This window comes from Artemia franciscana, chromosome 2, assembly GCF_032884065.1.
Source record: "Artemia franciscana chromosome 2, ASM3288406v1, whole genome shotgun sequence".
Taxonomy (NCBI): Eukaryota; Metazoa; Arthropoda; class Branchiopoda; order Anostraca; family Artemiidae; genus Artemia; species Artemia franciscana.
The window spans coordinates 22379139-22392884 of NC_088864.1; the positions used below are offsets into that span (position 1 = coordinate 22379139).

The following is a 13746-nucleotide window of genomic DNA, read 5'->3' on the forward strand; positions in this document are numbered from 1 at the left end:
GCTCATCGTGATCAATGATCTGCCTGAAATAATATATATATATACTAGTTGTTGGGGTGGTGCTTCGCACCACCCCAACACCTAGTTGGTGGAGCGCTTCGCGCCCCCAAGCCCCCCCGCGTGCGTAAGTCGTTACGCGCCATGTTAGTTACGCGCCATTGTAGTTGTGTCCCTGTGTCCCACCTGTGAATAGAGATATATATATATATATGTTTTTAACTACGTAAAACATGCGAATATACAACATTCTTCGCTGTCCCATTGTCTGTGCATATAAATAGATTGTCAGGCTTACTGACTCTTGAGCATGCAACATATGATTGTCCATGGGAAAAACAATCCGTATTCAGATCCATACCTCATTATTCTAATGATGTGTCCCTGTGTCCCGGTCGTCATTTATATTCCCTGTGTCCCGGTCGTCATTTGTGTCCCGGTATCCCAGTTTGTAATTTCTCTTTGAGTGTCCCGGTCGTCATTTATATTCCCTGTGTCCCGGTGTCCCGGTCGTCATTTGTGTCCTGGTCTGTAATTTCTATTCGAACAATCCCTGTGTCCCGGTCGTCATTTATATATCCCGCCTGTGCCCCCGGCGTCCCCGTTGTAGTTATGTCCCTATGTCCCGGTCGTCATTTATATTCCCTGTGTCCCGGTCGTGATTTGTGTCCGGGTGTCCCAGTCTTTAATTTCTCTTTGAGGTTCCCGGTTGTCATTTATATTCCCTGTGTCCCGGTCGTCATTTGTGTCCCGGTGTCCCGGTATGTAATTTCATCAGTTGACAAACATGACGTCACTCGACACACACACACACAGACAACTTATATATATATATATATATATATATATATATATATATATATATATATATATATATATATATATATATAGCGCATGTTATTTAACAATGACTTCTGTAGTACTTAACTGTGACCCCTCTCTAATTTTGACAAAAAATTACTAACACAAAAAATGAATTTTAAATGGCAAGCAGGAACTAGATTTAGGGTAAAGGGGGAATAAAAAACAAGACAGTAGATTTGTAGTTTAAAGATAGGTGAGGATTTCGTAGCGGAATAAACACTTCCCTGGCCCTTTTAGGACTTTTAAAAGATTATCCAACTAAAATGTTCCTATCCTGTACAATTAAAATATTTTTCCTAGTGCAGCATAGAATTAAGACAATCTATCATAATAAAAAATATTTAGGGTAACTTGAATAGAATGACTAAAAATAGACAACTGAAAAGTGTAGTATAAAATCTTACAATTAAGCGTCTGGCCACACAAACTGTATAACCCAATTTTGAAACAATTAGCCTACTGAAGGCGCATTTGCCTGTACAATTAGAAACAGGCCTAAAACCTCAGCTTCTTCCTTGTCAGAACTTCACAATTTCAAGCAATGTAAAAGGGTACAAATCTAGATTTCAAAGTTTAAAACTATTTTGGTTAAGAACAACCGATATTTAAGCGAGAATGTTTCTTTTGATCGCAAACAATTTTTCCGGTTTCAAGCAAGTTTGTTTTAGTCTATTTTGGTGACAAACATTCAAACTGGTTGAACCAATTCTGTCATTGGTTAAACCGACCGGTACACGCAAAAAAGAGCCTTAAATCAACTGAAAGGGTCATGCGCGTGTCATGGCACAAGCCACAACAGGTGCAAAAATATTTATGACTGTAGCACCGAAAATTATTCAAAATTTTAACACTTATGGTTCTGACTGTTTCGGAAATCTTGGTTTTCAAAGGCTCTGCCGTGTCAAACAGTTCGTGGTAACGAAATACTTTATTTATTTCCTAACCATTCCCAGTGAATGTCAATCAAACAGTTCGTGGTAACGAACTGTAGCAAGGAGCGACCCGGCTAAATAGTAACCAAAACTCTAAAAAATGGAATTTTGATACCAATAGTTACATCAAAAGAATTGTATATTAATGCTGATTTTAAATATATAAATTTCATCAAGTTTAGTCTTACCCAGCAAAAGTTACGAGCCTTAGAAAATCTGCCCTATTTTAGAAAATAGAGTGAAACACCCCCTAAAAACCATAGAATCTTAATAACAATCACACAATCAGATTCAGCGTATCAGAGAACCCTAATGTACAAGTTCCAAGATCCTATCTACAAAAATGTGGAATTATGTATTTTTTGCCAGAAGACAAATCACGGATGCGTGTTTATTTGTTTGTTTTATTCTTTTTCCCAGGGGTGATCGTATCGTCCCAGTGGTCCTAGAATTTTGCGAGAGGGCTCATTCGAACGGAAATGAAAATTTATAGTGCCCTTTTTCAGTGACCAAAAAATCGGAGGGCACCTAGGCCCCCTCCCAAGCTCATTTTTTCCCCAAAGTAGTCGGATCAAAATTCTGAGATAGTCATTTTATTCAGCATAGTTGAAAAACCTTATAACTATGTCTTTTGGGGTGACTTACTTCCCCACAGTCCCCGTGGGAGGGGCTGCAAGTTGCAAATTTTGACCAGTGTTTATATATTATTAATGGCATCTATCAATGGTTATTGGGAAATGTAGAGACGTTTTCAGCGTAATTTTTTGGTTGGGATGGGGGGGGGGGGTCGAGAAGAGGGGGCTATGTGGGGGAAATTTTCCATGGAGGAATTTGTCATGGGGGAAGAAGATTTCCATAAAGGGGGCGCAGCATTTTCTAGCATTATTTAAAAAAAAAAACAATGAGAAAATAAATATGAAAAAGGTTTTTACAACGTGGAAGTATGGAGTAGCATCAAAACTTAAAACGAACAGAAAATATTACGCATATAAGGGGTTCACCTCCTCCTAATGCCTCACTCTTTACGCTAAAGGATTTTTAGTAATTTCAACTATATATTTTACGGCCTTTGTGATTCAGGGGACAAAATTTAAGCTTTAATGCAAAGAGTTATTGACGAGGTATTGACGAGTGGGCAAACCTTCTCATACACGTAATAAAAACATACGAACATAGAAGTTTGTTACGTAAGCTAATTCGTAAGTTACGTATATCTTTTACTGATGAAAACGTTCGTAAAAACTAAAAGTTCTAGTTGCCTTTTTAAGTACCTAAAAAATTGGAGAGCAACTGGGCCTCCTTCCCCTCTTTTTTTCGCAAAATCATTCGATCAAAACTATGGGAAAGCCATTTAGCCAAATAAATAAATATGCAAATTTCGCTTTAATTATTCATCTGCGGAGAGCCGAAATTAAAACATGGATTAACTAAAAAACGTTCAGAAATTAAATTAAAAAAACAAGTTTTTTTAAATGAAAGTATGGAGCGACATTAAAACTTAAAACGAACAGAAATTACCCCGTATATGAAAGGGGCTGCTCCTTCTCCAACGCCCTGCTCTTTACGCTAAAGTTTTTACTGTTTTAAAAAGTAGAGTTGAGAGAAAGAGTCAAACTTTAGTGCAAGGAGCAAGGCGTTGAAGAAGGAGCAGCCCCTTTTATATACGGGGTAATTTCTGTTCGTTTTAAGTTTTAATGTCGCTCCTTACTTTCAGTTCAAAAAACTTGTTTTTTTCATTTAATTTTTTCTCAAAGGCCTGGTGTGTTTATTCATTTTTTGGTAACACTGACTTCGTCATATAAAGAAGAAGAAAAAGAAAAGCTTGACAAATGTTGATCTCCTGAGTCCTAGCTCATGTTCTTTTCTCGAGTCTTAGGCGTAACTCATCGCAAAGGGCGAAAGCCGAGCTTATTTCCTCTACAACATCTTAACTTATCCTGCAAATAGTCTTGTCATCATCATGAATTTTGAATTTATGCTCATTATACCAATTCTCACTTATACAGTAAAAAGCTTTGACATCCCCTGCTGGTCAAGCTCCTTTACCATATTTGATTGTTGTAAAGTTCAAACAGATACTTACTCTCAGGAACTATTATTGCATAATAAGCTCAAGAATGATGTTTTTGGTCAACATATTGCACAAGGAAAAATTGGCAAAATGATTTTCTCACATGCTAAGAATAAATACCCAAGAAAAGCCCTTGTGATGAGTTTCCATGGATGGACTGGAAATGGAAAAAATTTTGTTGCAAAGCAAATTGTAGATGCTTTATATGTTGAAGGAATGAAGAACAGAAATGTTCATATATTTTTTTCTACACTACATTTCCCTAAAGAGGATCAAGTAGACATATATAAAGTAAGTATTGTAACTAGAATAAAAGATTTCTTTTTAGGAAAGACCACTTTTCCTTAGCATTCTAGAAAAATGGAGATAGGGTTTTGGGCCACCTCTATTTTACTACAGAATGATGCAGTGTAAGGGTAGTAAGAAGAGCTCTCCCTTCTTTGGGGAATATACCAAGTAGACTAGGCTAGATAATGTCTAAAAATTTTCGATTTTGTAGTATTCAAAATAATATCCAACCAAATTTAAATTTTGTATACATTAGTCAACTAGTTAGCTAGCCTAATTGAAAAGTCTTTTTAAGTAAACAAGACCTTGGCCAACTAGAGAAATAATTGAAAATTATAAGAAAAATAGGTCTAGTCCACTAACTAGATAGCCTATAATAAAGCATGGAAGCCAGCTTGCTGTCTAACTAGGTGGATAATACTTCATCTTAATTCTTCTGATAGCCTATATGTTTAACAAGCCAAACAATTTTAATTCTTCTCAAAACTAATGGTAATATCCAACTAGCCAGATTTTTTATTCTCTTAGGCATAGCATGAAGATCTAACTAGGCAGATAACACTTTGTCCTACCACTTCTGACATAGGTTATATCTAACTCAGTAGATAAGTAAATTCTTTAAGCAATTTGGTGACAATATCCATTTAGCCAGATAATTATTTCTCTTAGGCATATGATAAACACCTAACTAGATAGATAGTACTCTATTTTAACTGTTCTGATATATGTCCAACTAGGCAAACAAAAAATTGCCAAAGCAAAACAGTGATACTATTCAACTGTAAGGATAATTAGTTGTGTTAGCAATTGTTTACAATATTCAACTAGCTAGCTAGAAACTTTATTCAGGTGAGTTAGCTAGAATAGCTTATGTCTGGCTAGGCAGATAATAAATTCTGGTAAAATTCTAGTTTATTGACTTCTTGCTATCTTGGAAAGGGGTTAGGTTACAAAGATGAAACTTTCAGGGATGGGTCTACAGGCTAAAGCATGTCCTGGGAAGCTATTTTGAAGTATTTACCTCTACTACCTTGGGAGGGGGACCCCTCTAGAGTGTCCTGGCCTTTGATTAACTTTTAAAATATGTGTGTTATAAAAGTGAAACCTTCCAAAATAGATCTTCTGCTTGAATGAAGTACAACAAAATTGTTTTCAGCTTACAATTTGGCTCAATCCCAATTTCTAAGGTTTTAAAGATATGTAAATACATTTTCTAAATTTTGAAAAAAAACATTGATAAGGCTTAGAATTCTACTCAACTAACAGAAATTGCATTTTCAGAACTCAAGGCAGATAAAAAGCTACTGATAACTGAAAATTAAGGTAAAATGTTGTTTTGTCAAAATTTCAATAGGTATAGACCTGTCATGTAGGCTAATTTCAGGGCCCTCTAGAGGGAGAAAGAGTGAAATGGGCACTTTGAAATACCTTCCCAGGATACACTTTAGCCTGTAGACCCATCCCCAAAAGTTTCATTTTCCTAACCTTTTCCCTTTCTGAGATAGCAAGAAGTCACTAAGCTAGAGTTTTACCTAAATTCTTTTAAAACATGAGTTGCAATGTGGGAAGATATGGGTCAATACCTTGCTGAAGAAAATTAATTATCTAATTAGTTGAATATTACCATCTGATTATATTGAGAGTTTACTTTTCTGCCTAGTTGAATATATATCAGAAGGACTAAGACAAAGCATTATCCACCTAGTTGGATATTTATCAGAAGGCCTAATATGAAGTATTTTATTTATCTTAGGCTACACCTAAGATAAATAATTATCTATAAGTCACTATAAGAAATAAGACAGTTGCTTGGAGAATTCTTCTCAAAAGCATTTGCTCCCACAAACATTGTCTGTATGTTTTTGGAGCCTGGTATCTTTGCCTTTGACATTGAAGTCTGGCAAGAGAATGATTTTCTCCCAGCTCTGCAGACTGCACAATAGCACCTCCTCCTACTCAATAGGAACAACCAATTGCATGTGAAGATGATTTGCTAGAGACAGATAAAGTTGTGGGTGACTTCCCTTGCCAGTTTCAAAATTTACCCAGATCCTTGCTTGTTCAACCAGAAGATATAGCTCCACTACCAAAGAGAGAAGCAGCAAATTGGAAGAGAGTCAGAAAACCTTTTCAGTCAAAATAATTATCCAATTAGACAAATACTAGCCTAATATTTCTAAGAATCTTGCACATATACCTTCCTAGCTGAATATTTGATTGTTTATGTTGCATACTGAATACTGACCTAGTTCAACAAGGATTGAACTTAGTTCACAGCCTGAATATCTAACTATAATAGCATATCTTAGACTTTGGAAGATAGACTTAGACCAATTTGGAAAGGTTCCTTTTTTTTAGTTTTTATAGAGAAATTCCTGAGCCATGTAAACCATTAATGCAATACAAAGAAAAAAGTAGGTGGAGGAAGGGAGGAGCCAAAAATGAGCCAAGTTATTTTTCATTCCCCTTGATAATTATATCCTTAAGTCTCTGACCTAAGGAACCCCAATGCAGAAAAAACTAGAAGTATGAGCAATTTAGAAAAAACAGAAATTTTTTCTCTGGTTTTGAATGCATATGTGAACAGAAGTTTCATACATTTCTATTTTTATCTAAGCTTGTATGTAGTGAATGGCTTCCCTTGAGGAGCAAGCCCCAGTACAGCTGTGCAGGAGCAAGCAAGAGAAAAATATTGACTTACTTAACCCCAAATGGATGCCATTTTGGCTTAGTCACAAAAGAAAAGGAGCTTATCAACCAATATCATTTTGGCACATGTGCCAGTATATTTATTTTCAACAAAAAAAATCGCTTTTGCATACATCCTATATGCATATTCCTCTTATTTTCAGATTCACCTCATTGACTGGATTCGAGGCAATGTTTCAAGATGTGATAGATCTATGTTTATTTTTGATGAAGTTGACAAGATGCCCCCTGGCTTACTAGATGCAATTAAACCTTTTATGGATTATCATGTGGAAATAGATGGAGTTGATTATAGGTAGTTATTCAGTTTGCTTGATATTTGTAACATCTCTTTTAGATATAAATTTGCTCCTGGCCTTTTGATGTCATTCTTAATTTATAGTACATATTTGAAAAGCAGGGTCAAATTTAGACCATGAGGGCCCTTTGGCTAGCCAACCCAAGGGCCTCCAGCCTCAACCTAGAAAAAAGCTGATCCCTAGCCTGTCATAGGAGTCTTGAGAATTATTAACTGACATTTAAACTCTGTCATGTGTTTAAACACAACACTCTTTAGGTAAATCAAAATAACTGTATTTTGTTTTGAATGTTTTTGTGAAAAGTAAAGCTTTGTCTATTTGGTATACATTAACATATTTAAGGAGTTCAAATTTAAATGAACATAATAGCTATAAACCAACTAGAAATTGAAATGAATTAAAAAAGAGAAAACTTATTTTTGATCCACCAGGGAGTCAAACTATATTTTGTAAAGTGATTTCTTTTTCTTTTTTTTTACTGTCTGGGATTCATACCCACACAGAATAATGGGTATAATCAGGTTGCTAAAAAGGTGGATTTTTTGGTGATTTGAAAGTTGGCTGGATTTCCATAAGTTTGCAAACCATCTGAAACTAGAACTGGCCAGGTGGTGTCTGATGTCAGCAGTGTGACAATTATGAGCTATTAATAGACTGTCAAGGTAAAGGAATTGATTGAATGTCATCAATTACTATAGGTGGGGTTTGAGGTTTCTTGGCATGACATGACCATGGTTTTAGTTTTTTTGGGTTAATCTGCACCCCAAATGATTTCGTTGCTTAAGTGATGCTTTCTGCCTTTCTTTAGAGTTCTTGAGCAGTCTTTGCTTGCTAATCAATAACATCAGTATATGCTGATTTGTCAAGTAGGAATCCAGCTATTTTTGCCACATACTTGGTGGATATTAGAAAAACGATGACATGTAGGAAAAGGTTTAACAAATGTGGGGTTGTACATTCTGGGAGGAATCCGTAAGTTGTTGAGAATTCACCAGACAGCTGATTGGGGTTCCCGCAAAATTTGACCCCAAACTTCACCACCATCTAACTCAACTACCTTACATTCAACTACCAAACAACTGAACCAACACATGATCAACCACCATCAACTCAATCATTACAAAACTCTGGTCTGTGTAAATTTCTGTCTCTTGAAGGATTTTTTGATATATTGTTTTTAAAAGGAGCAACAAATGAACGATTGCAATTGGTGCCATTTTTCTGAAGAGGAAAACATGACTCAAAGAGAGAAAAATCGACTCCAGAGAAAAAATCCGTTTGGGTAATCTGTATTTGTTTTTTGCTATTTTTTTTTATAAAATCTTATCAACTAAATCTTCAAAAAGCTTAAGCAAAAAGACGTCTTTGTGGATATTTTACAGCCCTTGCATATGAGCAACTGCTTTCAGGTATCTCATCTTGTTTTCTTCTTGAGGGTATGTTTGAAGTTGTCTTGAAAGTTATTGAGCAAGTATTTTTAATTTTGAAATTTTTCCAGAAATTGCTTCCAGAAGCTGGTAAAAATCTTGGAAATGCAACCCTTCGGTTTGGCAATTGAGTCCCACGTCCAGAGGTATTATTGAAGTAATTCAAGCGATAATCGTAATTATCACCATGGGGGAAAGGTCCACAGAGTTCATCAAACACTTCATCATACTTTTGACAAGGATATTCAAATAGTGATCATTTTCAAACTCTTGCTCGGAGCCCAGCGATTGAAATTTTCTTAATAGACTATGTAAAGTGAAAGAATCATTGTAATAACGTAGAATTTGGAACCTCAACTCGAAAAGGATTTATTGTAGCTTTTTCAAAATCTGTGATAATTTTAGTGGGATTGACTCTTGGCACCAATTCTAAGCGCTTGTAGTATGCCACCATATCTGTTTTCTGCCTTATCAAGTATGGTGGATGGTGGATATGAATCACCAGCCTTTGCTTGTATGTACATAGCTGGAAAAAAACTGGGGCACAACCTTGAATATCCTATCCCCTAAAAATAGCTCTGGTCTCTCGACATACTGCAATATATCTATGACCCAAAGCCAAAATTCTTTTAGGAATTTTTTATCCAGAATCGTAAAAGACAAGATCTTTATAGAAATCTGGGACTTCAAAAGCCCTTCGACTGGGATTCTTGAAGATTATAATCGTTTTTTTGTCTTTCTTGACAGATAGACTATTCTAAGACACTTTGCAGGCATTCTAACAAGTACTTCCTCACTTTTGATTTGAAGCTGTCCCCCTAAAAGGTTTCTAAGTCACATAGAGGAAATGGTTGCGGCCTCTCCTCCCGAAAATCAATGAACTGTAGATAGAACTGTCTTTTAAACATGAGGTATTGTTCCGTTGGTTGGGGCACCATAAACAGTTGCTCAATCGTTCATTGTCCTGGTTGAAAGCCAGCTTAATACTCGCCAGTAACATGAGCAGTGATTGCTTGGATTTTATGGAGGAGGATGTTAGCAGGGATTCTGGTTTGGTTGCTTGCCAGGCTAATAGGTCAGGAATTTTATCACCATTGTTTCAATTTTGTGGTTTGGGACTATGTCTGTCTTATACCAGTGCATCTATTGAACCATATGGCTGATACAGCACTGTAGTATAGGTTGACAACATTATTTTAGCCAACATTTTAGCTTTGTATTGATGCCGCCTAGTCCTAGAGCTTTGCCTTGTTTGAGGTATTCTATGGACGCTTTTGCCTCAGATTTTAGTGAAGGGGATGGGGTGACATGTTGCGATTGAGAAGGAGCTTAGGACGCTTGAGCATGTCCTTACTTGTGGGTTTAATTTCTCATCGAAGTGTTCCTTCTAGGTGAGCCTTGTTCTTGTGTCATTGATGTTCCGTGTTTGTCCAGGATTACGAACGCTGGAGGATGTCTCCTGATGGATAATTCTCTGACTGTTTTAAAGAGTTCGTGACTGTTTGGGTTTCGCTGTCCTAACACTTCTCGCTGATATGGTTTCGGAGTGTCTTCCTAACTTACCCCTCAACTCAAGTTGGATTATTGGTTTTATTTGTTGTGTAATCCCTTGAATGAACATTTTCCTGTCCTAAAATATATCTGAAACGAATAAAAGGCAGAGAAATTAGCGCAAGTATCTGGTCCCGCGTTCTAGAAGAGGACCAAGCTTAACGATTTTGCTTACAACTCACTCTTTGGGATGAAGGTGAAACTCCATAACAATGAAACTTTGAGGTCTACTCGTGCCTGGGCTTTAAAGTTCAATGGTCTAATATTAACGTCTCTTCGGCTGCAAACGGTTATCACTGGAACTTGCCATAAATCTCTTTATGGCTCCAGGGACGCTTAGGGCTGCAGGAAGAGTAGCTAGTTATCTCTCATTAATGCTGTCACCCAGGTCTCTTCCCGATTGGGTTGAAGTAACACGCTGAAAAATTCTGGGTCCAAGTTACAGCTATATTTTAGAGTTTTGTTTCGTTTCTGAAGTCCCAAGGCTACCACTTGCGAACGATCTGGGGATGTCAGGTTTCAGTCATGCGAATCACGTGTCTATGATAGGTTGTACTTGATGGGTTTTGTTAGTTGAGTTTGGACGTCTTTTCTATATATCAGCATTTGTTACTTTTAGTCCAATGAACTGGTGTTTAGGTACATGATACTTGTATAGTGAGCCAGTGACTGGGAACAGGACACTTGCCCCATACATTTAGTACTGACAAGCGAAAAAAAAATGTCTGGCTGCCTTGCAGCTGAAAGGTTGATGAAGCGACTCGATCTTGGATAGGCCAAGGGTCGAATTTGTGCCTTCAATCATACATATCATATATGAACTCTTTGCATGATTCTACTTCAAACAGGGTCCTACATGTTTACTTTTCAGCAAAAAAACTGGCGCTGGAAGGGTGTTATAGGGGACACAGACCCACTTTTTGCCTTTGTGCCCTAAATCGATAACCGTTGTTTTTGATTTATGATGGTGCAGTGTGCCCATGTTTCCGCTTAAAAATCGGTGATGCCAAAGGTGGGGATGATGAAAGGGCAGCTCCACTATTTTTATGCCCCAATTAACCTGATTGAGAATTCTGATATAACTCACGTACAAACAAGGTGCAATATGCTTATTGTTCTGCTAAAAAGCGTGCATTGTGGAAACCATTTAAGAAACATGTTTGCTTTAAGCTGTGTTTATTTTGTTTTGTGATGCATTAATTTGCTGTTTCAATCTTATATTTGTTAACTAGTGGCTTCAAAACCCATAGGTAGGTATACCAGCTTTCAGGAATATCTGACCATTTTTCCCTGTCTGCTTACTGTGTTTTGCTTTTGATCTTCTATTGTGCAATATTAGGCTTGTCTTTAACAATCCAAGGAATCTTTTGCTGCTAACTTCTGTGAAAAGCAGAAGCCATTTATGAAACTTGTAGGATCCATGCTCGGTTTTTTATTTATTTCTGTCTATAATTTATTTTTTAGAGCAAAAATTGATATTCACAATGCAAATAAAACACCATTTATTCAATACATATTTAGTGTGGTTTGCTTTAGGATCGTCATATGGCAATCTCAATAATTTTTTGTGTATTTAATAACTAATCAGTTATGAACATTGCCTAAACTAACCCTGAATGATCTAGAGTTTGGAAAGGTGGCTTGAGCCCAGTGACACTATTTAGACCCTCTGATTCTACAGACTAAATGTCGTTGTATGATTCAGATCTCAATAAAGTTTGACCAGTGCACTGTTTCCACTGAAACGTATTTTGTTTTGACATGGACTCTGCACATTTGACATGGACTCTGCAAAATTTGACATTTCCACTGTCAAATTTTGTCATTAAGATTAATCGAAATCATAGTTACCATTCCTGAATCGGCTTTAAACGGCAATTTTTTCCTGATTTTAAATTTTTGTTTGGCATGGGGAATGTTTCGTTCTTTACTAGGTCGCAGCTTTCACTGCTACCATAATTTGGAGTTTTTTGCCGATGGATTTAATCAAAAAAGTAACTTGGTACCCTCCAATTAGGTTATGTTCTTAAAAAGCGAACTAGATCTCAGGATTTGTGATTACATGAGCCCTCCCACAATTTTCTATAACTGTCTCTTCTTTATGATGGGGCTGTAAAAATCAACACAAAAACTTGGGTTTTCTTTGAATGGTAAAGTTTTCTCGGATGAAGCAAAGGGCAGAATTCTAACTCAGAGCATACTGTAAAAATTAACCAAGATAAAAAGTAGGCCCTAGCTACTAAAGTTTTCTTTCGTGTGATCAATATTAAATGTGCTTTACTGAAGACACAGACTCAAATGAAATCAGAATTTAGGCCTTCAAACTTGCATGCCCAGTGCTAAGATATCCGTCCAGTGTCGAGTGCTTTATCCATAAAATTCGAAAGTACTGTTTGCAGGTTATTCCTGTATTTATGTTTTTTTTGTTTCACCTCTGAGAGCTAGCAAATAGGTTCTAATTAATACTTAGTCTATATTTTAAGCTTAATGATTGTTATCATAAAACATGTGAAAAAATAAAGACAAACAATTTAATTCAGAGAATTCACAAGCAATTTTGACACTTTGGTATGCCTACCATGCTAAGGCCCACTCACATATACTTTTCAGGGTAGAGGAGGGGGGGAAGGTGACACAAATGGGTGAAGTGTATGGGAGACATTAGGTAATATGGGAATTTTTTTTTCTATCATTGACATTTTGGATGAGGAGTCTCAAAGGCGACACAAATGGGTGAAGTGTATGGGAGACATTTGATAATATGGGATTTTTTTCTATTATTGGAATTTTGGGTAAGGGGCTGTGGACCGGAAAGTTCACCATCCTTACTCGCCAGGCCGTACACGAAGTTTCTTCTTATCTTTGCTTAGGGGCGGATCCAGGATTTTTTTTTTTTTGTGGGGGCGCATAATAGGTTGATCGGATAAACTTGAGAACAAAAAAATGCATGCAATTTAAAGGGAACCTCGACAACTATGCGTCCTAAGTAGAAAGTGGAAATGGTCGTAAATTTAATCCTAAACCAGGTGAGGGTTAAGGTTCTAATAAATATGTTGAAATTGAATCGGTATAAAAATATTGATACAAAAAATAGTAAGTTATAAAAACCATCCCGTCATAAAAAAAAGGTAAAAAGCCAAAGCCAAAAAAGTAAAAAACCATTTAGCATCTCGCCTAACTTTGTGGCATCGATTAAGACCGATCCTTCTTCCCAGAAGCGAGATGAATGCTCTTGTTCTTGTGTCTATAGGACCATCTTTTTCTTCTATTTTAGGAAGTCGATTTTTTTGCTTCTAAGTAATACTGGTGGCCATGATATAACGCAAAAGTCGTTAGAGCTCTGGAAGAAAGGAAGGAAAAGGGAAGAATTTAAGTATGAAGATTTTGAAAAGCTGATTCAAATGGGAGCTTTTAATGAACCAGGTAGTAGAAAAATTTTTAAATGTTTGGCAAATTCTATTGAAAACGATTCTAATTGGTTTATATTTGTGCGTGGTTAATTAGAACTAGGAATTGGAAGATACGGGGGTTTTCAAGAGTCATAATCTTCAAAGATTATCCCGATTCCTTAAACGACTACACTGTCAAGTTTCGTCATGAACTGTTTA

At 36.5% G+C, this 13746-nt stretch overlaps 2 protein-coding genes across 3 annotated transcripts in view; one reads left to right on the forward strand and one right to left on the reverse strand.

The window, feature by feature from the left end:
- LOC136038830 (procathepsin L-like) overlaps nt 1-13746 on the reverse strand; it is a 216970-nt gene that overhangs the window by 193312 nt on the left and 9912 nt on the right. The gene's annotated exons all lie outside the window — the stretch shown is intronic.
- Nucleotides 1-13746, forward strand: part of LOC136038847 (torsin-1A-like) — a 46823-nt gene that overhangs the window by 20887 nt on the left and 12190 nt on the right. The window contains exons 1-3 of one of the 2 annotated variants that reach the window (XM_065722280.1): nt 3585-4155; nt 7005-7156; nt 13413-13561. In XM_065722280.1, coding sequence (XP_065578352.1) covers nt 3754-4155; nt 7005-7156; nt 13413-13561 — 703 coding nt within the window. In that variant the 5' untranslated portion in view covers nt 3585-3753. Of the gene's footprint in view, nt 1-3584; nt 4156-7004; nt 7157-13412; nt 13562-13746 lie in introns of those variants that run through there. The other variant, XM_065722290.1, reaches the window with a different exon arrangement.